This window comes from Calidris pugnax, unplaced genomic scaffold, assembly GCF_001431845.1.
Source record: "Calidris pugnax isolate Ruff unplaced genomic scaffold, ASM143184v1 scaffold89, whole genome shotgun sequence".
NCBI classification, from domain to species: domain Eukaryota; kingdom Metazoa; phylum Chordata; class Aves; order Charadriiformes; family Scolopacidae; genus Calidris; species Calidris pugnax.
In genome coordinates, this window is record NW_015090865.1 from 7,352,183 (window position 1) to 7,374,725 (window position 22,543).

Genomic DNA, 22,543 nt, shown 5'->3' on the forward strand with positions numbered 1-22,543 from the left:
ATGTGTGTTTGTTCTGCCTTCCAGGGCATGGCCAAGGAGGAGACGGAGCTGCGGTTCCGGCAGCTGACCATGGAGTACCAGGCTCTGCAGCGCGCGTACGCCCTATTGCAGGAACAGGTCGGAGGAACATTGGATGCAGAACGAGAAGTTAAGGTCTAAATGGCTTATATTACATGAAAATAAAGGATTGTAATTGTGTGGGGGTTTCCAATTGTACGTGCTCAGGTTGTTATGGAGCTATACGGGGGTCAGGGTGGGCTCGGGGGGCTCTGACACCAACCAGCCCATCCAGCATCCTCCATCATGTGCTGGTGGGCTGGAGGAACCACCACTAATACGGCTCAGTCTTTTCACCTCTGATCACTTGGAGAGAAATTCAGAAAGAATTTTAATGGGAAATCCTTAAAATTAAGCTCTTTTTCTATAAAAATCTAGGACAAATAGCCTTAAATACATAATGCCTGGTATTTAATTCCTTCTGGATTGTGTGAGATTACATGATTCCTCATAAACTGTTTAGAGGGCTTATATCCAAGAGAGATTCTTTTTCTTAATTAAATTGCAAAGTGTCTGTGCTATTCTGCCTGCCTGCCTCACACGGCCCGTGTGGCTCCAAACACCTGGCATAAAAGGGGACATTTATTAAGAGTATGTTGTACATTACAAGGAGATGGTAGGACTTACCATGAACAGAATTCATGGGTGAATATAGGAAATAAAGGGACAAATTCTGTTCTAACAGTTTGAAGCCCAACAGGAGAAGTCCCAGCCATGGGCAGTTCCCTGGCTACAATTACACATAAAACAAACTGCCATATTCCTCTAGCCTAATTCCATCTTTACAATAATATTTTGGCTTTCCTAGATAAATAACTAGTCTGGTTTTTTTTCCACTGAATAATTCAAAGAATTAACTGCTAATTTCCCCACTGTCTCCACTGGTATCTCCCAGTATCCCTGGTCTCCCAGCGAGCTCCCAGTTTGGCGAGTAGGTCACTCACTCTCTCTGAATGCCCAAGCTGCATTAAAATCAGCATTCCCAGAGGCAGGCTCTCTGCTCTTAAGTGCTAGGAATGGCACAGGTGAAGAAAATCGTAATGAAACAGGCCATGAAACGTGACTGCATTTTACTTTTTCCATAGTAGGACGAAAAGAGACAACAATGCAGGTCATGCAAACAAATAAAATCATTTTCGTTGTAAATAACAAGATAAATGGCAGATAAATGTTTGAGGAAATAAAATGTTCTATAAAACAATATTTAGAAAACAAAACAGCTAATAATAATAATGTTTTAAATTGGCATGGAGCTCTAAGTCTCGTAAGATTCCAGCCCGTACAGGGGGAGGCTGAGACGGGGCACTAAGCGCACGGGAGCTCATTACGTCTGCAGGGGCTGCTCTCAGCCCCCTAACGCAGCCCAACATTAGAGGAATCAGCTGTGCCCAGAACTGTGACACAATCATTTAACTTGTCTTCATGGAGAAATGAGCCTTTGCATCACACCAGCTTTTCCAAACCCCTTTCTCTGGCGGAGGGAAGGCTGCTCGCTGCAGAGAGGGTGTCTCTGTCACCTGATGGGGGCTCTTTGTGTTAACTGTGACTTCACTCCCAACATTATTATCCTGTCTTACAGATTCCTTCTTATGGCTAATGACTAATGTTATGTGCTTAGCTGCAAGTTTATTCTGCCCCATAACTTAAATGATTTGTTAAAAGTATTTGATGTTTTAAGGGGTCTGTACTTGGGTTAGCTTCTGTCTTTTAGCAAAAGTTTGATTTATTATTTTTGTCTTTTTCCCTCGTATCCTACAGACACGTGAGCAGCTCCAAGCAGAAATCCACCGATCCCAGGCTCAAATAGAAGACCTGGAGAAGGCCCTCGCTGAGCAGGGGCAGGTAATGCCTGCAGCAAACACCAGCCCTTTCTCCAGCCTCTGGGGTGGGAGGGGGGTCTAGGGACGTGCCTGGCCCCGTTTCCGTGTGACACTGCGGGTGTCTGTCTGTCTGCAGAATAATCCTGGTGCAACTTTTCAATAGCTGCTTCTTTCCTTACAAAGCAGCCGTACCAGGGAAGCAATTACCATCCCCAGAAAAACAGCCAGAAACTTAAAATGTTTTTTGAGAACTTTAAAATAATACTAAATCATTTGATCCTTACCTTTCCAGCTTCAACTCTTGTTATTGTTAACCTTACTGATAAATCATGTTCTGGGGCTTGTGACTTTTATATATCCATCAAACTAAGAAATTTGTTTCAAAATAAGGCTTATTTTGCCTAGTGTTCAGAGAGATGTAGTCAGTATAGTTGAAATTCAATAGTAACTGCATAGCTAGAAATACCCCTTTTAAGGCAAACCAACCTTTTATCTGAAAGCTGTTTTCTAGTCACTGGAGTGTTTCTGTTCCATTTGTATATACTACGTCTGTTAAAATAAGACAGAAAGGGTGAGCTTTTGTATCACAGGAAATAATGGAACTACAATTTCATATGCAATGTTATTCTGTCCCTTCGCTCTAATGTGTGATTTAATGCAATACTTGCTGCTGGGTTTGTGCTAAACATTGCCAGCTTCACCTGCAGTATTGGCCATTTCTTTTTCAAGGACATGAAGTGGATTGAGGAGAAGCAAGCATTGTACAGAAGAAATCAAGAACTGGTAGAAAAGGTGTTCAATTTTTCTGTTTGTATTATTCAAACTATATTTATTTTTTTATTATTATATTTATATATATATTTTTATTATATTCTGTTTGTATTATTCAAACTATATTTGTAGCTTAAGTATTAATATAGTAAGTATTTTAATATGGTATTTTAATCTGTATCACACAGCTCTACTAGAAATAATTCACGTGTAGTTACAAGATCCTTATAAACCTGCCAGAAAAAGTGATTTTCTGACATTCCCTGTCGCCCCATAAAATGTCCCGGTGTGAGCCCATGGTTGTGGGCAAAGCCTGGTGTTCCCGTGGCACTGGTGCTATGGTCCCTGCTTGTGCTGACCCCAGGGGTGGGCTCAGACCCCCGTGTTCCCCTGGCACGGGCAGAGCGTGGTGGGTCTCCAGGGACCCTCTGCAGACGGTGCTAACAGCTGGTGCTTTATTTCACAGATAAAACAAATGGAAGCTGAGGAAGCTCGCTTGAAACACGATGTGCAGGACGTTAAGGACCAAAACGAGCTCCTGGAGTTCAGGATCCTGGAGCTTGAGGTGAGCACGTGTTGCAGCCACAGTCCTGCTCCCTGCCCTGGGCTGCAGGAGCCGAGGCCGGGGCACCCCGGTGTGGGAACTCGCCCACGTTTACTCTGAAGAGCTGCTTTGCACTGAATGAGACCAGAGGGCTTGGTAAAAGAGCCAAAAAAACCAAACCCCAAAACCCCAGGGCTCAGTACTGGTGTTCTTGATAAGTTGTTCTGGGGGTCTTACTACTTCAGTCCTTTTAAGGCGCAGAAGATTGGCCCATGATGTAGACACACATTTTACTGCACTCCATCTGCTCCGAAAATGCAGAGAGATAAAATCAGAACGTGGGAAAGAAAAAGGAACTTTTTTTCATTACCAAAAATCATTGCTGTGTTTCACCTCTTGCTAATCCTGCAGAGAAGGAATCACATGGCCCAGACCCTCTGTTTGTTCCACTGAGCCTGCTCTTTTCTGTATCATCACCTGAATAAACAGCATCTATCAGCTCTTGGAAACTGCTTTCCGAGTTCTCCAATGAGAGATTAACAAAGCAGCCAGTTACAAGACAAATGTAAATGCTGTTTATATTATACTAGGTATAAGTGTATAGTTTTGTTTAGATGTATTATGCAGTTGAAATAACAGGTCAGTGGCCCTGGCCAGTGCCGGCTGCAGCAGCCCTGTGGGAGATGGCAGTGCTGTTGGTGTGTCCGTCTGTCCTGCTCTGCAGGAACCCTTTTATCGAGTTCCTGGGGAAGCTGCCACGCGTGACGTTCCGAAACCGAGCAATCTTTGTCATTTCAGGAGAGAGAGCGACGGTCGCCTGCCATCAACTTCCACCACGGCCCTTTCACCGAGGGGAAGAGCCCTCTCCAGGTGTACTGCGAGGCAGAAGGTGTAACAGTAAGGGATTCTCGTTTCCTAATTTCCCTTCCCTGAATAAAATCAGACACTCTGTTCTGACTCCTGGTTTTCCATTTCTCTTGTTAGGACATAGTAGTAGCAGAGCTGATGAAAAAATTGGACATTTTAGGGGATAACGCCGTAAGTGTATGTTCCTTTAATAAATTGTGCATGCTTTGGTAAATACCTGTGCTGCTCTTACTCAGCAAAGCCTCCTTGGTTTGCTACGGCACCGCCTGGCCTCCCTCTGCCCCGAGCACTGGGCTCCAGCCAAGCCCTTTCTGGCTTTTTACGGTTTTGTTTATAGCCCTCTGACCAGTGCCATGTGGGATCTTGCTGTCACAGTATTGCTTTTATATTTTCAATGATTTGGAAACATTTTGAAGCTTTGATGTATTTTTTTTCTCTGGTCACTGTTCACACACGGTTTGTTTATTTGCTTACTCTGCATTTGCTTGGCTTTTGCATTTTAGCAGCTGTGTATTTTAATTTTGTCTAATAATCCATAAACCTCCGACGGTAACCAGGATATCAACAAAACGTTACAATAGTAGCATGAAAAGAAGAAACAAATAATTAGGAAGTTGACAGTGTTTCTCCTTTAGCGAATGGCAGTGGTTAATTATACCTATAGTTATGGGTACAGAAGATTTATTTGCCCTTGTGTGTGGTTTTTCCTGTGCTCTCCTCCATGGGCAGAACCCCCGAGCCCCCCTGGCCAGAGGGGCAGAGGGGAGCAGAGGGTCTTCTGTTAAAGAAGATTTCTTCTGCAAAGAATAAAAAAATGATCCCTATCAGCTTAATCACCAATGAGCTGAGCTGACCCGGTGCTGTGTGGAAAGAGAATGGATCTTGTAATCCCCGTGAAGGGTGTCTCCAGTGGGTCACTGGTGGTGGGTTGGTCCCGTGCAGAGCAGTTTGGGACAGCGTCCCACACAGGCAATGTGGAGGCTAAACAGCAACCAAAAAAATAACAGTTTTTCTCATGTTTTCGGTTCCCTTTCTTTTCCTCTTGGCTTCTTTACCTACAGCAATGATCTCTAGTCCGTAATGTCTAGTCTAGTCTGGAATTCCTCCTCATTCGGGTTTTGTTCCTCTTACACACGACCAGTAAATTCCAGACAGGACACAAGGGGGAGTGCACAGTTCTCAGCTCAGAGCTTTCAGACAAAAACAGAATTTCTGTATTTTCATTTGAAAAAAAAACCAACAAAACAAACAAACAAAAAAACCCAAACAAAAAAGGCCAAAACATGAATTGAAAACCTAACATCTTAACAAAAGTCCTGCCTTTTGGCTGTGTGGAGTAAGGACTATTAACCTGCTGTGCATGTAATGGAACACAGAGGGCTTAAGGCTGCATCTCTTCTCTTAATGGCACGTTGTGCTAAGCTTGATTCTGTCTTGTGTCACTGTGTGCTTATTCCCTGGTGGGGGGGAAAATAGATCCAGCGCCAATATCTGTAGTTTGGTAAATGTGGGGATTTTGGAAGAATTAATTATATGTATGATAACAATTCAGCATTAATAGTTACAATCGTTTTTACAACACTGTTGCACTACAACTCTAATTTTCTTTGCCTTAGTTTATTGTTCCTTAAACATACTTAATTTCATATTTATTTAACACAGCAGTAGCCCAAGTAGTGGGTTAATAGCAAGACACTGGGATTTGTTGTAATTACGTTCTGCTTTTGGTGCAGAATCTGAGCAATGAAGAGCAAGTGGTTGTCATACAGGCAAGGACAGTTCTCACGCTGGCTGAGAAGGTAAGAACAACTGCACCCCTGCACGCCCGTGTGGGAGCACTGACCCTCTCACAACAGCCCACTGGAACACACTGCTGATATCAGTCATAGTTTCATCGCAAAATGTTCTGATTGTTCACGTGGAATTATACTTACACTAGTTTTTGTCAATTAAAAGGTAACATTCAGGCAATACAGACATTGATTATTTTAAAATGTTACTTCATTAGCAGAATGATGCTAGAAGGTAAAAGGCTAGACTTTGAAACAATGCTTTTTGCCATTACCAATGGAAAGAAAAGAAAAGATGTAATAATGAAGTTAGTTTTCCCCCTGTTATTCAGTGGATTTAAGTAAGCCCTGGCGGTGGGTGCTGCACACCCTCGGGTGCAGGGAGAGCTGGGTGCTCAGCCACCCTGGCTCTGCTCCGTAGGCTCAGGCACCCTCTGTCTCTGTGCAGTGGCTCCAGCAGATTGAGGTGACGGAGTCTGCGCTGCAGCAGAAGATGCTGGATCTCGAGAACGAAAAGGTACCGGGGTTGGGGGGGGAGGAACCGTCGGGAGAAGCGGCAGGAGGGGCATTGCACCAGGGCTGTGTCACTGACCCCTCTTCTTCTGTCCCCAGGAGCTCTTCAGCAAGCAAAAGGGCTACCTGGATGACGAGCTGGACTTCAGGAAACAGTCCTTGGACCAAGCTCACAAGGTGAGGAAGATCAGTCTTGGCTGAATGATGTCATCTTGGTTAACGTTCATTCTGTAATATCTGCAGTCTCTTCTCTGTAGAAAACCCCTCTGCTTTGAGCAATGCTGCTCATGGAGTCCCCCAAGGACTAAACAGGCTGAATTTTATACCCTCTGTGCCCTGCGCTACCATGAGCCCCCTACAGACAGGGTTTCTTGGGTTTGGGTGGTCCTTGCAGGAGTTAACTGAACGTTAACTTCCTAAACACAAGTTTTAATTTAGCAGAGGTCTCAATAAATGACTGATAGGAAAATAATGTTTTCAGTAACTTCTCTTCTCCTTCCAAAATAGAGATTTTAGCCTAGACATTTCCTTAGATCTTGGATTACAGCTCAGTTAGAGAAAAGTTCAATATATACTCATGAAAGACATAAATGCATAAATTTTCGTATCGATTTATCTCATTCTTTCAGTTCCATTTCAGTGTTAAGCCCAGTTACACGGCAATGAGTATTTATGCCTCTCTTTCTGGATATTATTCTCTATTTGTGTCTCTAACCATTTGGGAGAGCTTTTACTCAGTACGCTTTCTGTCCTGTAAGGATGATTTTTAAGACTGATTTTGCCAAATGCTGAGCTGTCTGGGACCAATGTCTGTGCACAGTAGAAACCTTGGAACTGACACAAGCTTCCCCTTCCCTGCGGTCTCAGCCCTAAAAACAGATTATCCCCTGCAGCCTTGAGCTGCTCGGAGATGCAGTTTGGGGCAGCCGAAGGCTGAGCCTGGAGGATTCATCTTCAAAGATGAGCCCCGAGAGAGGTGATGCTCTTGTCATGGGCGTTCTTTGAGTGCATCCCACCATGTCCCCCGGCAAAGCCGTGGGCTTCACTCCCAGCACAAACACAGGCTGGAAGCAGTGAGAAAGCTCTGTTCTGCTCCAAAATTCCAGTGGCAAAAGCTCTTTTGATTTCTGTAATTGGTTTCACTGCCATGTTTCCTTTGTGCCTCGTGAGATGAGGAGCCGCTAATCTTTCCCCGCAAACGGCAGCCAACGAGATTACCAGCTGTAACCACTAAGCTTTTTGCACGGTTTTCACTCCCTTTGGCTGCTGGCGGGGAATTTTGCTCCGAGAAGCTCTTGGCTCACACAGAGACTCCTGACGCTGCTGCTGCTCCGGAGAGCAGGAATTTCCCCATGCTCTTCCTTCTTCACGAGTCAGCGTACTCAGGGAGGGATAACGGTTGTACAGTCGAGGCTTGAGGCCCAACAGGAATCCATGTTCCAAATAACAGCATTTGTGGCACAGTTACAGTTATCAAGGATGTTGGTGTTATTTTTAAAGTGAAAGCAGAATCTTCTTCTGAGATCTTGTCTGATCTTCCCCCCAGAGATACCATGGTTGCTGTCTTTCCATTATCATCAGTGTCCATAACTCCTGCCATGATGTTATTATTCTTGTAAACACTTGTAAATTCTTCTGTCCTAACTCTGCTAAGACATAGTAAGAGAACACCAGCAGCAGCCTCAGGTGGAAAAACTTGACAATTTTTGAACTGAGATGAATTATCACTACAGACACCTATGACACCTTCAAACAGCCTCTCCAGAGGTTCAAACCCCACTATTGCAGCAGTCATGGTCTCCTGAAGCCATGGAGAGACGTGGTGGCAAGACACCACCAGCTTTGGAGAGGGTCTGCAAAGGTGCCACCATTTGCTGCTTTGTCTCTTGCTCTATATCAAACTTGCAGAAAAAGATTTTGTCTTGTTTTTTGGCTTGCATGAAGGAATAGCATTCCCCTTGGACTTTGAAGCAGAAGACATTGTCTGGCAAGGTCACCCGCCCTAGAGGGGCACCAGGGTTGGTGACCCGGGGGAAACATTGCCAGTCCATTCCCTACACACTTCTGTATCTCAGCAAATGTGGAGCGTACAGTGAAATCTGGGTGCAAGAGACATTTCCTGATGCAGTGAGGAAAGGCTCTGCAGCCAGAGACTGCAGGAACACAGCCCAGCTACCAGATAGATTTTTCCTGAGCATGAAGCTCTGGGAGCTGACAGCTCTGCCAGGGAAAGTGCTGGAAATGCCTTCACACAGGGCATTTTGAGCTGGTTGGTACAAAAAGCTGCAATCACCCAGCAGGGAGTCACTCCCTCCTGGCAGGAGTATGAACAGGGGTACGAACCGTATCCTCTGCTGCTGCGAGCAGCACAGCTGGGAAAGGAGAGCTGAGAGACTGAACATTGCATTTTAAAAGTATCTGTAACTCACCAAATGAGTCTTTTATGAACCTCTTTTCCCTTTTGCCTTTCCCTTTTTCCTTTTTGCCGTTTCTCCCCGCGGCCATCTCCCCATTTCTGGAAGGGAGAAGCTGACACCCCTGTATTTTCGAGGGGCAGCCCAGGCTGGGGGGACTGTCCCGGTCCCAGCGCTGCTCACAGCCCCACGGGGTGAAAGCAGCCTCAGGTATTTTCCCCTGGATTGGGTTTTCCACACTCTCCTGTGCTCAGCACACAGCCCTCTCCCCTCCCACTGCCTTCCCGGGGTCGGATTTTCAGTTCCTGACAGAATCCTCACCCGAACAGAGACAAGGTCAAGCTGACAGCCTTATATTGTTTTTGATTAGCAAATTCTGGAATTAGAAGCCATGCTCTATGATGCCCTGCAGCAAGAAGCTGGAGCCAAAATTTCCGAACTTCTTTCAGAAGAGGAGAAAGAGAAGCTGAAGAGCGCGGTAGAGCAATGGAAGCGGCAGGTGATGAGTGAGCTGCGGGAGAGGGACGCCCAAATCCTGCGGGAAAGGATGGAGCTCATCCAACACGCACAGCAGGTAGGTGCTGGGGCACGGGCACGTGGGACGAGGGGTGGGATGGTCCCTTGGATGGGAACGTGATGAACTTGTGAGCACCAGCCTCTCCTCCCAGAGCTGTACCCGGAACGGCTGGTCCCAGGGCCAGAGTTTGATTTGCCCTGGATAATTCTACAAACAGGGCATTTTGGGTTTTGTGACTTTGTCACACATAGTGACAGTCACGGAGGACTCACCTACAGCTTAAAACCAATTTATTTTTTTTAGAAGCACATACAATTTATATCTCCCAAAATAATGCGTCTTCTGGGTACATCTGTATTTGGTTGGTTAATAAATATTTTTTTATTTGAAATCTGACAGAGAATTAAAGAGCTAGAAGAAAGAATTGAAGGCCAAAAAAGACAAATAAAAGAGTTAGAGGAAAAGGTAAGGTAATGCAGATGAAACAGTTACTGTATGTGCACATGACCATGTATTCATTTCACCTCGGCTAAGGAAAAGGCCCCATGAGGAGTTTGTGTTTGTTAGTGCAGGGAGCTAATGCGAGAGCGCCAGGACCCCACTCTGCATTTGCACTGGTCCCTCTGAGAAGGAAAGGTGTTACCCACTGAAATGTCCTTCACTTCTCTTGTCCTTCACTGAGTCTGAAGCACAGGACTGGGCAGGGATGGGGGTCCATCTGCCCTGGGAGGGGATGAGAGCTGCTGGGGCAGAGGGTGAGGTCTCGCACGTGCTCTGGGCACGGAGCTGAGGATCTTTTCTCCCTCCCATCTCCAGCATCTGCTCAGACCTGCCTTCCCCAGGGGAGAGAGGAGGCTCCTCTCCTCTCCCCTGCTGGCCTGCAGCCACAGCAGCCACTGTCACCCTGGTTAATGGCATCGAGCTGTCTCTGGGCAAGCCAAACCTGTTGAATTTTAGCCTAAAATCACCCTCATCTGAAACCAGCTATTTCTGGTGAGATTCCCATGGGAGAACTTGTTCAGGTACAGCAGGGACCGAGCCAGACTTTCACCCAAAACTAAGCACAAACCTTAGCAGTCTGGGGTTTGGGGTTTTTTGAGGTATCAGAAGAATTCAGCTAATTTTTTTCCACCCCGTTTTTCCTGAGCCCTTGGCTGTGACTGGGCTGGCTCTGCTGGGGCAGGAGAGGACTCTGGTCAGCCCGAGGGCTGCTGGGCTCTGCCTGAGCTGAGCTGAGCCCCGGACCGACCTTCTCACTTTATATTTCTTTTCAACTCCGAGTTTTGTTGCACTCTGTCTGTAACCACAGCTTATTTCTCAGCTAAACACACTGTAAACTCTTATTCTCTTTCTTCTCTTCCATTTTCTCCTCTCCTCCCTCCCCTTTTCAGTTTTTATTTTTGTTTTTATTTTTCTCTTTAGCTTTCATTCTTTGGTCATAGTCCTTCAGGCCACACGCAAAAGGTAAGCCCTCACATCACCTCTGATCCCCCTCCTCGTTTGGTAAAGCCTCGGAGCCCTCCCCTTGCTCAGGCCTCAGCAGAGCTGGGGGGTCTCCTGAGGTGCCCCAGAGAGCCCAAAAATGGCAGTGTCTAAAGCCACTGCTCCTTCTCCCTCACAGCCGGGCTGGCTGCCACGCTCACAGCTGGATCAAAGCCCTCGCGTTGGCTTGTCCTGCCTTCAGGCTGGTGGGGGGACATGTCATTTATAAAGGTGTTTCTCCCAGCATCGTGCCTTGGGGCCCTGGATACTACCCAGCCCCACCTCTGTTCCAGGGAACAGGAGATAAAATGCAGATGTGTTTGTGCTTCCAGGGAGGGCAGGAATTGCCAGGTTGTGGATGGCATCGAGGGGATCATTCCCCATTAGTCACCAAAGGCTACAGAAATGCAACACAAATCCTTTTTCATCAGTTGTACAATTCAAACAGATAGCTATAAATATAATCCTTACCGTAATTTCCTGCATGTCATTTTTGCCCAGATATACTGGGTTTTGATCCATGTTTTTGTGTCCTTCTCTTGTTCCAGCCTACCGAGGAAGCTGGAATTGCTCCTTCTGTTACTAACAGGAAGACAGCACTGATTACCAAGACACAAAAAGAGACATGGCCATTTCAGGAACTTCAAATATCTCTCACATTTTGCTGCCGGCGATGGAAGGTGCAATCCTTCTCACCCTTTCAGACTGCAGCTGAAGTAGGGTGTGTGGAAGTGTCTGCGCGGGTGGTGCCTGCGCCACCGGACCCTCTGAGCGTTGGGAAAAGCCAGAATTGAGCTGACAAAGACGAAAGCCAAAAACCCCTTCCCTCCCTCCCTCCAGCCATGGGCTCCTTCCTGGGGTCCTGGCTCTGCTGCTCGAACTGACTTTCAGTGGAAGTCCTGGCTCTGCTGCTTGGAATAGCTCTCGGCTTTGCTCACGGAGCTCTACGGTGATTCAGGTCAACTGAATGTCTTTGGTTCCCTGCTAAGCAGGCAGCACATCGCTTCTCTGGAGAAGTGCCCGTCTCCTCTTTTGTATGTCCCGCATTTATATTTGTTATTCATAGTTATTTGAAAATCTGTCTTGAAAAAGAGATTTTAGGAAGAGTTCCAGAGGAGTAACTCACGACAAGATACAAGTGAATGAAAAGGAAGCGGTTTGTTCGTGGCGCGGGGTACACCAGGGCTGGCTGAACACCCCGGGGGCCCAGCTTCAGGGAGAAACCTGAGGGTGTGTTTGAACCCTCCAGCAAATCAAGTTGTAGTTTTGGGGGGAGTTTTCAGCAGACCGTGGCCCCCAGCACCATGAGAAATACGGCACCATCATTTATAATTTGCTGTCCCTAAATGATGACAAAAGACCTAACGTTGTCCCAACAAAAATGTCAACCTGGGAAGGAGTGAGTGGGCGACACGTTCTGCGGCCCCGCGGGCGCTGGGCTGGGGCGACACAAGAACCTGGGGACAAGGGACCCTGGGCCCGGGAGGTGGTGCCGGAGCTGGGAAGGAGAAATGGATCCTCCAGAAAAACAGGTGGAGGAGGGAGAATCCAGAAGAAATCCCCGCGGTGAGAGTCGCCAGGACAGGCTCCCGTCCACAGCTTTCCACGGCCACCGTGTCACCGAGGTCCCCGAGGGCAGGAGGTGGGGGGAGCTGCCCTCCCCCGGGAGCGAGGGGCAGGAACCAGAGCCAGAGCCCCTGGCAGGTAAGAGGGGTCGGTGGGAAACCAGCTGGTCGGGCAGTGACACACACCGTCCCCCTCGATCAAGTTCAAATGCTTCTAATGACAATGCAGGGAAAACTTTGAAATTACCAGAGCCTTTAAGTAAACTTTATTTATTTATCCCTCTCTCTCTCTTTAACTTTAGTAATTTAGCATTGAATTTCAGTATGATATAATGACAAATGCCAACTTTATTGCTTTAGGTCAGTGGTCACGACAAAAAAGTGCTGGGCAGGTAAGGAAATGCACTGTCCCCTTTGTACGAGCAGCAAGCAGTCACAGGGCTTTAAAAATGGTTCTTTTAAATACAGTACATGAAAATAATTTTCATTTTGAATTGAAAAGACTAATAGTATTCAGGAAAGTATTTTAATTCACAATTTCACTTACCTCTCACTGGGGTCACTCCTGCGCCAGGGCTGCCCCTCTCCACATGAACCTGTTGGTTTGGTAGATAATTACTTTAAATTTCTTTCTGCATTGATCCCATAGCCAAACTGATTCTTATTGGTGTGCTTTAGTTGGCAGAAGAGGTTGGGTTTTTTTAAGATTAGCAGCCCATTCTTCTAGAAGGGATCCACAGGGGAGATGATGAGCTACTGGAGCTTAAATTTTCCCGTAATATTCTATCAGCTGCCTTCTGTGTGTGTACATATATTCATGCATTTTGAAAGGGGTTGCAAATGGCTTTCTTTACAGGGGTACAGAGCTAAGGCTAACAAGCTACATTATTAGAATGCTAATTGGCAGGTCTTTGCTGTGCAGGATGACCCGAAACATCTTTGTTTAAAGTGAACTGAGCAGGGGAAACCCAAGGCTTTAAGAGTCCAAATGAGCAAACAGCATTTGTGGAAAGATGGAGAGAAAATGAATCAAAGACTGCTCATTTCTGCTGCACTGTAACTTGTGTGCCTTCCTCCATCTCAGGAAAGAGCAGGATTTGTCTCAGGAATAGAGTGATTTCCTGCAGATTAATAATGGCCAATTTGTGTCACAGCGTGGGGTGTGTTGTTGCGCTGTGTTTCTGCTTTAATGGTCAGGGGGTGTTACAAACTGAAATGCATGGAGGTGACAATGTCAGTCTGAATTCTCAGAGGAGAGGAGATGCGATGGGATGGGATGGGATGGGATGGGATGAGATGGGAAGGGATGGGACAGGCCGGTGCTCGAGGACAGGCTGAGCACGGCGCAGACCCCGGGCGCGTCTGGGGAGCGCTCTGGTCACGGGGAGAGCTCCTTTGTGAAGAGGCTGCTGTTCTGTTTCCTGAACTCCCACAGCAAAGCAGTCTGAAGCTGCTGAGACCTTCCTCCTAAGCAGAGCATCTGGGTTATTATGGCAGTAGCTCCATGTTCTGCTTCCTGGGCAGCACCGGGGGAACCCTTTACTCCCTGTGACCAAGAGGCCCCGGTCCTATTCTGTTGTACCTGAGACACAGCGTCATCAATAGGGGTGTTCCCAGGTCTGTGAGGGCAGCAAAGAGTTCTCAGAGTGTAAACACCCCGTAAACTCGTGCACAGCAGCAGCAGCAGCAGCTCTGTGCTGCATCTCCTTCCCCCCAGCACCCCAGGACCCTCCATCCCATGTTTGTCTCTTGGAAAGAAAACTGGAGTCACGCTCCCGACAGAGCCCAGTGTTTGGAACAAACACCCACTGAGACATTTCTGCTCAATTCCAGCATTTCTTGCTGTGCCCCCCGCACCAGCCGCTCACAGCAATGCTGCCTTCACCCCTCTGTCCTCTCAGCAACGCAGGGCTCTGTCAGGGAAAACCAACAAACAGGTAATTACAATGGAAACACACACTCAGCGCAACTCCTGGGGTTTGCACAGTAAAAGCCGGATCCACAGAGCTATTTTTAAAGATAATAATTCATTTCATCATTCGTTTTCTGAAGTACTCCCAGGCACAGCAGATTCACTTGTCATTAAGTCTGATACGTTCTTTCCCTTAATTTTATTCTTGCTGAGTTCTTGTAAATAATAAGGACACAGATTTTTATAACGTACCAAACTCAGTATTAGCCTGAAGAATTAATTAGCTGGGAAATCTATTCTAAAGTGAACTGTTTTTTAAAAATGCATTATATTTGTAAATTGATATCTCTGTGTACACACCCCCTGCATACATACACAAATACATTTATATATGCATAGCATTAATTTGCAAGGCTTGCAGCAGTCAAAACCTTGGAGGAAGTTGTTACACTGATCCATAGCAGCAAAGGAAGAAAAACATGGGGTTTTGAGCATACTCTAAATTAGCAGAAACCTTTTCTTGGTTCCTGGCAGGGACCTCACCCTTCCACTTCTGGTAGAGCCAAGATGCACAACAAACCATTGGAATATTATCTGGAAAATCAGATCTTGATCTTACATCCAAATTAGCTGGATTAAACCACATTTTTTTTATAACTAGTTCACAGTGCCGATAGGCACAACTTTTGGTAAATTCGTGCTCTTTATTCATAGACATTTCATGTAATAGACCTGAAAAAGTGGCACAACTGTGATAGTATCATATGTGTCATCATAGGCTCGATGATCCTTCCAACTTGAGATATTCTGTGATATCCTGGACGTGAGGTATCCTTTCCATATAATATGTGTACATAGAAGCATAAAAATGCAGATTCTGTTTTGATGTATTGGGCAGTCACAGTTGATTAGATAATTAGGTGAGAATGATCAATGTTTGACTTTACTATTTAGCACTATTAGCTATCAGGATGCTGAGTTTTCCAGTCTTAAACATTTAGTTGTCTGGTTTTTGTCTGGTTTTATGATGACATAGAATCGTGTGTCTGCCAGCCCTGCTCCTGTGGGTTTGGGGTTTGGGGGTGCTGGCAGAGGGGGGACAGCCCGGCCGGGGGACGGACGGGGCGTGGGGTGGCTGCAGGGTGACGGAGAGGATCACACAAGGGGGGTGCTCTCTCTGCTCCATGAAACTCTCCTGTTTGTAGGGTGTCTGTGTGTGTTCAGCACACGTACGCTGTGGGGGGGACGCTCGGGGGACGCGTCTGCTCCTCCGGCCGGGAGGGATCCCGGATAAACCTCCCCTGGGAAAGCAGAACGTGGCTGAGAAACTCAAGCCCCGTAACGGCCTCACGCAGCTCTGGAGGGGCAGATGCGGGAGATTTCCATCTGTCGATGGCTTTTTCTGCAGACAGATTGGCCCCGTGGCCAGTCTCCTCCTCGTAAACAAGAAGACACCCCAGGGGTACAAGGAGCTGGTGACAGGGGTGTCAGAGGGGCTGTCGGGGAGCCCCCAGTCACCGAGGTATTAGGACTGTGAAATACTCACACATCATCAAATCAAGGCAACCTTTTCAGCTGGCACTAATTGTACCCAGAGAGGGAACGGCGAACCCTAAAGGCTGTAAATTTGTAATTTAGCAGATTTGTGAGAGTGCTAATTGCAGCTATGTCTCCTGACACCGCCGTGGAAAGGAGCACTGCCCGTCGATGGCTTGTGGTGGAAGGAAACAGCCTTTAAAACCCTGCTATTGAGCATCACAGGACAGAGAAAGCAGAAGCAGTTTCTGGTGTGTCCGTGTTGGATTTCCATTAAGGAGAGATGGGTAAAGCCCACCCGTGCTGCCAGGGCCCCTGCGCTCCCCCTGCACCAGTGTGATGTGGGGCCGGAGACCCAGCCCTGCCCCACGTGTGGGTCTGTCTATGGTGTAAAATTGTGAAGGAAAGCGACTAGAAATGGTTAAAAATCGGCAGTAGTGGTTGTTATCCTGGTTAGCCCCATCTCTGCCGGGTGCAGTGATGGGAGGCGACGTGGAGGCTCCCATCTAGGTCAGGGCTGCCCGCGTTGGAGAGGCGATGCCTGACATCCCAGCCCGCCCCGATGCACCCGCTCCGGGCTCACCCCAGCCCTGCGAGATGGGAGAAGCTTCGGGGGGGCTGGGACTCCAGGAACAGCGTTTCAGATTCCTGTCCTATAAATATTTATGAAGTTTAAATGCTTTTGTGCTCATGAATAGTTCCTTTGGGTAGCATATGTTCACAAGGTTGATCGACACAAATGGATGGTGTCGGGTAATTTTCCTTCAGTTGGTGTATTTGGCTGTTTTAAGGGGGGGTACCCCCCGAATTTTCCAAATCAGTACGGTCAGGAGCAGGATGGGGTCGCTCTGCCCCCGCAGGGATGCGGCAGCCTCAGGTGGAGCTTTGCCCTGAAGGGAGGAGGTGGACGGGGGCTGCGGGCGCGGGATGCTCAGGGGTGAGTGCTGTGGGCAAAAGGGACCAGCACGGTTTTATGGTCAAACTAGCTTTGCCCACAGCACTTTATTTATTTATTTTTTTAGCTGGAGGCAGGAGGATGCTCCTGTGGAAGCCTTTGAATTTTTGCAGGGACTTACTTTCACTCAGTAGAGAATTAAAGCAGGGAAACTGTGTGAGGGGTCTTCTGCCGCTCACCTGGCTCACACACTCAGGTATTTGCACAAAATGTCTTAAAAAATAAGGTGCACTTTTTCTAAGCTGTGATTGCAGCTGTAATTTGTGTAAGTATTGAAAGATCCGTAACTATTATTAGTCTGATCTTTATCTACTGTAAATCACCGTAACTCCATTGTAATTAGCAGTTTCTTTTTTTTTCCCAGGGGAAAAAAAAAAAAAGGAAAAAAAAAAGTAAAAGAGAAAGGAGAGGTCGCCCCCTCTTCCTCACCAGGGCCCTGCCCCATCATCTGCCCCAACACACAATGTTCACTGTTCTGTAGAACTTAATTGAACTAAATGGCCATTTTTTTTCCCCTATTTGAAATGGTTAAAAAAAAACCCTCAATATTTCATTCTGCTCATGATTTCTGATCTCCCTGTGTTCTTTGACCTCCTCCCTCCCGTGCCGTAGTTACCAACGGGTCATCTGCATTTAGAAGGACAGGGATTGAATGTGCCATAAATGGACTGAGGTTGCTTTGTTCTCAGGGATGCTGCACGTGGATCTAGTGGGAGAGGGAGGGGAGAATAAAGAGGAACCCAGGCCTGGCCCAGTTTTTCTTAACATGAAAATGAAATTCCACCTTTTTATTCTCAGTGTTGCTGATAAGTGGGATGACAGGGAGAATTTGCATTCACATGTGCAAGTGACAAAGGCTGTGGGATCCCCCGGGATGCAGCCCCAGCCCCAGCAGTGACTGTGCGAGGGCTCCCTGAAGCCGTGGTTTCCCAGAGCGGGTGACGAGGGTCCCAGGAGCAGGGTTTATTGGCCCCCCTACGGCTGGCAGAGGGCAGCTGGGTTCTTGTGCTCACATCTCCATTGGGAGAGAGCAAGGATCTGCTTGGGAGCCACCTCCAGCATCTCCTGCCCTCCCTGCAGTGCCCCAGGGACCAGCTGGCAACGCCACGTGTGGCACCAGCCTGGGACCAGCACTGGTGAGAGCCTGGGCTCATGGAGGGCCTCCAGCTGGTGGGTGCTGGGCACCAAAGTGACCAACTCAGGTTCATTCTTCTAATTCCTGGCAATTTGGCCCTAAGCAGAACTCCTCCAGGCTAGAAATGATTATTTTAGTGCCCAAATTCACTGTGTCTTTGCCCTTTTCAGCGAGACAACCACCAAGGTTGCCAGCTGTGACGGCAGGCACACCGTGGCACGCCTCCCGGTGACATTCACTGCACGGTGTTGGGGTGCTCAAGCAAATAGTATTTCACATTTTCAACCAATTTCAACCTGCACCCGTGTTTCAGCTGATGATTCACTCTGCTTCCCATCAGCGGAGTGGGGTTTTGTAGGGTATTAAGGAGTTGAATGGCTGCCTGGTGCTTGCGCTGCCTTTTTGTTATTCCCTGAACATTTCTCTGTTTTCCCAGGCAGCTGCAGGAGCCGCCGGCGCTGCCCGTCCCCGCAGCCATATGGTGGCTCCTGCAGGGTCAGCGCTGGCTGCGAGGGCAGATGGCCCATCTGCCGGGGGGCACCGGCCGCGTCCCCGGCCGCAGCCTGCGCGCTCCCCGCAGGGCCTGCGGGATGGGATTTACAGCTCAGGGTGCTGTGTTTGAGCAAACTGCCAGCAAATCCCCTTAGCGCCACTTAGAAATAAAGAAACATGCGGCGGATCTCCTTCCACCCCAGCCCTGGTGAGAGGCCGTGCACGGAAACAACAGGCTGACAAAGGCAATCGGTCCTTTTCCATACAAAATTGTGCCCATGGTATTTGATGAACTGGATTTCTGCATTGCTGTAGGTCAGTGAAGCTGCAGTTTTTCACGAGCAGTGAATGCTCAGGTGCACAAATATTAGAGCATCCATCCGTTTTTAAATGCTTCCTTTGTCCCATTTTTACAGCTTTCTGAAAAAAAAAATAATCTCTTAGGCAGAAGATGCCATGCTGAGAGACTGATCAGTGTGTTCCCTTTAGAACAAGGGACGAGCAGCCCCCAGACAGAGCCCCAGACAGCTCTGTGGTGACATCTGAAGTGGCAGGGGACATGATCCGCAGCGAGCGCCTGGCGCCCGCGGCCACCGTCACACAAACTGGCTGTGACCACCCTGCCCGTCCCCGCGCCACCGCCTGCCTCGCAGTGACGGGATGGGGCCTTCAATGGCATTTGCTCTTCATTCCTCCACGTTCCATGTCTTTCTAGGAATCGCTTGTTAAAATTCCTCAGGTTTAGTTTTCCAGGTGTGGGCGGCGCAGCTCCCACCCCCAGGGCTGGCTGCCGAGGGAGGGAAGAGCCCCCTGACGGGAAGGGTTAATTCGTGCCCCAACACCAGTGAGGGGAGGGTGTTCAGTGTAGTGGTGAGGGATGGGGGGAGAAGGGCTGGGGAATGGGGGTTCCTCATCCTCCCGAGCCTTGGCTGAGTGTTTGCCCTGGAAAGTCCCCTCCTGCCTGGGGCTGGTCTCCAGCCAGGGGTGACACGGAGAGCCCGGGGAACCCGGGATGGGGCAGACAAAGGGATTCCCTTCTCCCCAAGGGTGTCCTGCCTTTCCTGCCATCTCTCCTCACTTGAGGAGGTGGAATTTGGCTCTGCAGAGTATCAACTTGTCGTCCCCGTGACACAGCTCCTTCCTCTGCCCGTGGCAGTGATGGAAAGCTCTCAGTAGGGACCAGCTGTCTCTGAAGCAGCCCGTGCTCGCGTCGAGGTGCCCGTGCCTGGCAGGAGAACCCAGCTCCTGTCCTGGAGCAGCCAGGGCTGTGTGTCCACAGGGGCTGGCCTGAATCCCAGCTTGGGAAACGGCCGTTCCTGCTTGGAGGGCATGTCCTGGCACCCGCTCAGGCAGCTCGTACCAGCTCTGCCCCAGCTCTCTGCCAGCTCACAGATTTACCTAGATTTTCTTAGCCTTTCCTTTCCTTTGATTTCTGATAGGAGGATGATCTGTACCTTTCCTAGTAAATAATACTTATCAAACAAATTGTCTGTGGTGCAGAAGTGGCAGCATCTCGGGGTGTTGAAGGTCACTGCTCCGATCCACAGCACTGCCTGTGTCCCGGGAATTCACTTGCCACTTCCAAAGGGGATGCTCCGAAGGGGAGGGATGTGGGCGCTAGGGGAGGTGGCCTTTGGGAAGAGCAGCCTCAGGATTTGTGTGAAGTTACGGCAAATTTTAAATTCATCATTATCATCATTATGTTCTGTTCTGTGTTACCTGAGAACTGTTTGGGGAGTATTGCTTAAGAAAAGGGAATAACATAATGCATGGTACAGCATATAAACAATAGTACATTTAACATTCAATAAGTTATCTTTTTTTTTTCAGAGAAAACCCAGCAACTGGCTAAGTAGGCTCCAACTGTAGACTTATTTGAGTGCTACTTAACACAATCCAGCAAACCCCATGAAATGCAGATGATGTAGTACTTGGGACTAAAAGCCACGTGTTGGAGAGAGAACCCCAGCTGGAGTTAACCTGGTATTTGTTTTGCTCCGTAGGACCCTGCTCTGCTTCCCAGACGTGTGTGGAGTTTATAAAGCTACGAAGAAAATCCCTTGATACCGAGATTCCAAAAACTCTCCGGATACTTGTGCATCAATCGCCTGCTTCAAACCGGACGGTGTGAACAGCAAAGGGAGCTAGACTACAAAAATGTAAGGAAATTAATTGTTAAGAGAAGTGTTACATTTGTACTGAAGTAACATGGCATTTTAAGTCAAAAGTTATGGATTTTGATATCAGCATATCATTCTATTATAAAAGTAATTTAACAAAGTCCAATTCTACCAGATACCAATATCAGGATTACATGGATGGGCTGCATTTTTACTTCCTGCATTTCGTGCTTAAAACATTGTTAAACCCTAAGTGTCCGTTGGGAGTTCTGCTTAAATACTCCATGTCTTAACATACTTCATTTATGGGAAGAACTGCAAGCAGCAGGAGAGGTCCCTGCCTGCAGCCTGAGGCCCGGCCGGGCCAGCACCCCTCAGACCAAAGGGGCCGCGGGGCTGACCCCTGGGGGCTGCTGGGGACCCGGAACGGGGGCCACCAGCCCCTTTGATGTGGCCTGGACCCATCGCATCTCTCTTGGCTCAGGCCGTGCTTCTGCACCTCCTGTGGACGTGTCTGCAGTTCCAGTTCTGTTTTCCCATTAATTAGACTTTTTTAATCATGTTTTTTTAATTGAGAAGCTAACTGTACAGGACAGGTACGTGTGTAAATAAGGGATTATGCTTATGTATATGTTAATATTTATATGTAAAAAGATATGTACATAGGAAAGAAAAAAAATGGCTCAAAGAATGTTTTCAAAACGGTTTATTTTACAAATGCACAGCCAGGAAAGTCACATAAACGTGCTCCTTGATTTCAGCGTGAGGGTTTTCGCTCGGTTGCCAGTCCCTTTGTGTTCGAAGGGGGGGCTGCAGGAGGGTCTGTACCGTGAGGCCTTGGCCGTGGGAGGGGTCGTTCCGGAGCCGCTGCCCCCCTTCGCCCCGGGATGAGCCGGGTGGGATCTCGTTTGCCCTCCGGCCACCAGCGCTCCTCACCGGGGAGCGTCCTGCGGGGTTCCCCCGCCCTCCCTCCAGCTGCCACCCGTGGGGCCGGAGGAGCCGGGTGTCTCCCCGCTGCGTGACCCACGCACCCCGGGAGGACCCGAGCAGGGCGGGGAGGGAATCCCGGGTGGATCCTGCCCGGGTGGGTCCTGGCGGGTGACACCGCGGTGGCCCCGGCCGCGTCCCGGAGCGATGTGTCTGACTGCGATCCGCGGGAGCCGCGGGGGTTTGTCAGCGGCCGGGGGCTCCAGGCCCGGCCTGGGTCGGGCTGTGGGAGGCCCGTGGCTGCTCTGACCGTCTCCTGCCCCAGCGACACCCGTAGCCTTCAGCGTTCCCCCGAGTGCCTTACCCACCCGCCGGCAGCGCTCCGGACCGCGGGGACAACGCGCCCGGGCTCCCTCGGGGGGAGCGACCCCCGGCCCCCGTGGGCAGCGTGTGTCCGCACCGCGCGGGGCCTCGTTAGACTCAGGAAATCCGGGTGTGATCAGTGCGTGGGACCTGCCGCGGACCGTGCTGGGAAGAGGAACTATTGTAAACTTATGCAAAACGTAAACCAGAGAAAACTTTTTTTTTTTTTTCCTGCTGGGCAGCGCGCCCCGAGCCGTGCTGTGACACAGCCCCCCGACCCCGTCCCCACACCCACCCCGTGGGTCAGTGCGGAGGCAGCCAGTGAGAGGCCAGACCAGGGCTGGAGGGATCAATTGCAGAATTTTACACATATTTTTGTATTGTGATTCATATGATATATATCGAGAGACTTTCTATTCATTTGTAAAATACATAAATTATTGTAAACTTTTAATAAAAAGATCTGTTTTAAATCTTCAAATTAGGTGAATTGTTTTGGTTCTTTTCCCAGGCAGCAAACAGGAAGCCCTTGATTAGTTACAGTAACTTTGCTGACTCCTGTTCTAACAGGACAGTGATGCTTTAACCGCTTTTTAAGTTCTACCCGAAAAATCGCCTAAATCGTGAACCAAACCTATTCTTGCCAAGCCCCAGCAATGCCCGGTACCTACTCCTGGGCCGAACAGAGACTTCTCTTATTTTCCCATCGCTTAATTGCGGTAGGATCACGCCCCTCCACACCTGCTGAGGAGCGGGGGGGGGG

At 48.5% G+C, this 22,543-nt stretch overlaps 2 protein-coding genes across 23 annotated transcripts in view; both read left to right on the top strand.

The window, feature by feature from the left end:
- The window catches only part of JAKMIP3 (Janus kinase and microtubule interacting protein 3), a 62,315-nt gene extending 40,054 nt beyond the window's left edge, over window positions 1–22,261 (top strand). For 11 of the 22 annotated variants that reach the window (XM_014945356.1, XM_014945363.1, XM_014945365.1 and 8 more), the window contains 14 exons: window positions 25–153; window positions 1,816–1,899; window positions 2,607–2,669; window positions 3,115–3,213; window positions 3,991–4,089; window positions 4,177–4,236; window positions 5,793–5,858; window positions 6,298–6,366; window positions 6,462–6,539; window positions 9,147–9,350; window positions 9,693–9,758; window positions 10,716–10,757; window positions 11,324–12,479; window positions 20,374–22,261. In XM_014945356.1, the coding sequence (XP_014800842.1) occupies window positions 25–153; window positions 1,816–1,899; window positions 2,607–2,669; window positions 3,115–3,213; window positions 3,991–4,089; window positions 4,177–4,236; window positions 5,793–5,858; window positions 6,298–6,366; window positions 6,462–6,539; window positions 9,147–9,350; window positions 9,693–9,758; window positions 10,716–10,757; window positions 11,324–11,569 (1,305 nt within the window). In that variant the 3' untranslated portion in view covers window positions 11,570–12,479; window positions 20,374–22,261. Of the gene's footprint in view, window positions 1–24; window positions 154–1,815; window positions 1,900–2,606; window positions 2,670–3,114; window positions 3,214–3,990; window positions 4,090–4,176; window positions 4,237–5,792; window positions 5,859–6,297; window positions 6,367–6,461; window positions 6,540–9,146; window positions 9,351–9,692; window positions 9,759–10,684; window positions 10,758–11,323; window positions 12,480–20,373 lie in introns of those variants that run through there. The other 11 variants (XM_014945375.1, XM_014945376.1, XM_014945377.1 and 8 more) reach the window with 8 other exon arrangements.
- DPYSL4 (dihydropyrimidinase like 4) overlaps window positions 18,930–22,543 on the top strand; it is a 19,048-nt gene continuing 15,434 nt past the window's right edge. The window contains exon 1 of the mRNA XM_014945222.1: window positions 18,930–19,022. Coding sequence (XP_014800708.1) covers window positions 18,930–19,022 — 93 coding nt within the window. The remainder of the gene's footprint in view (window positions 19,023–22,543) is intronic.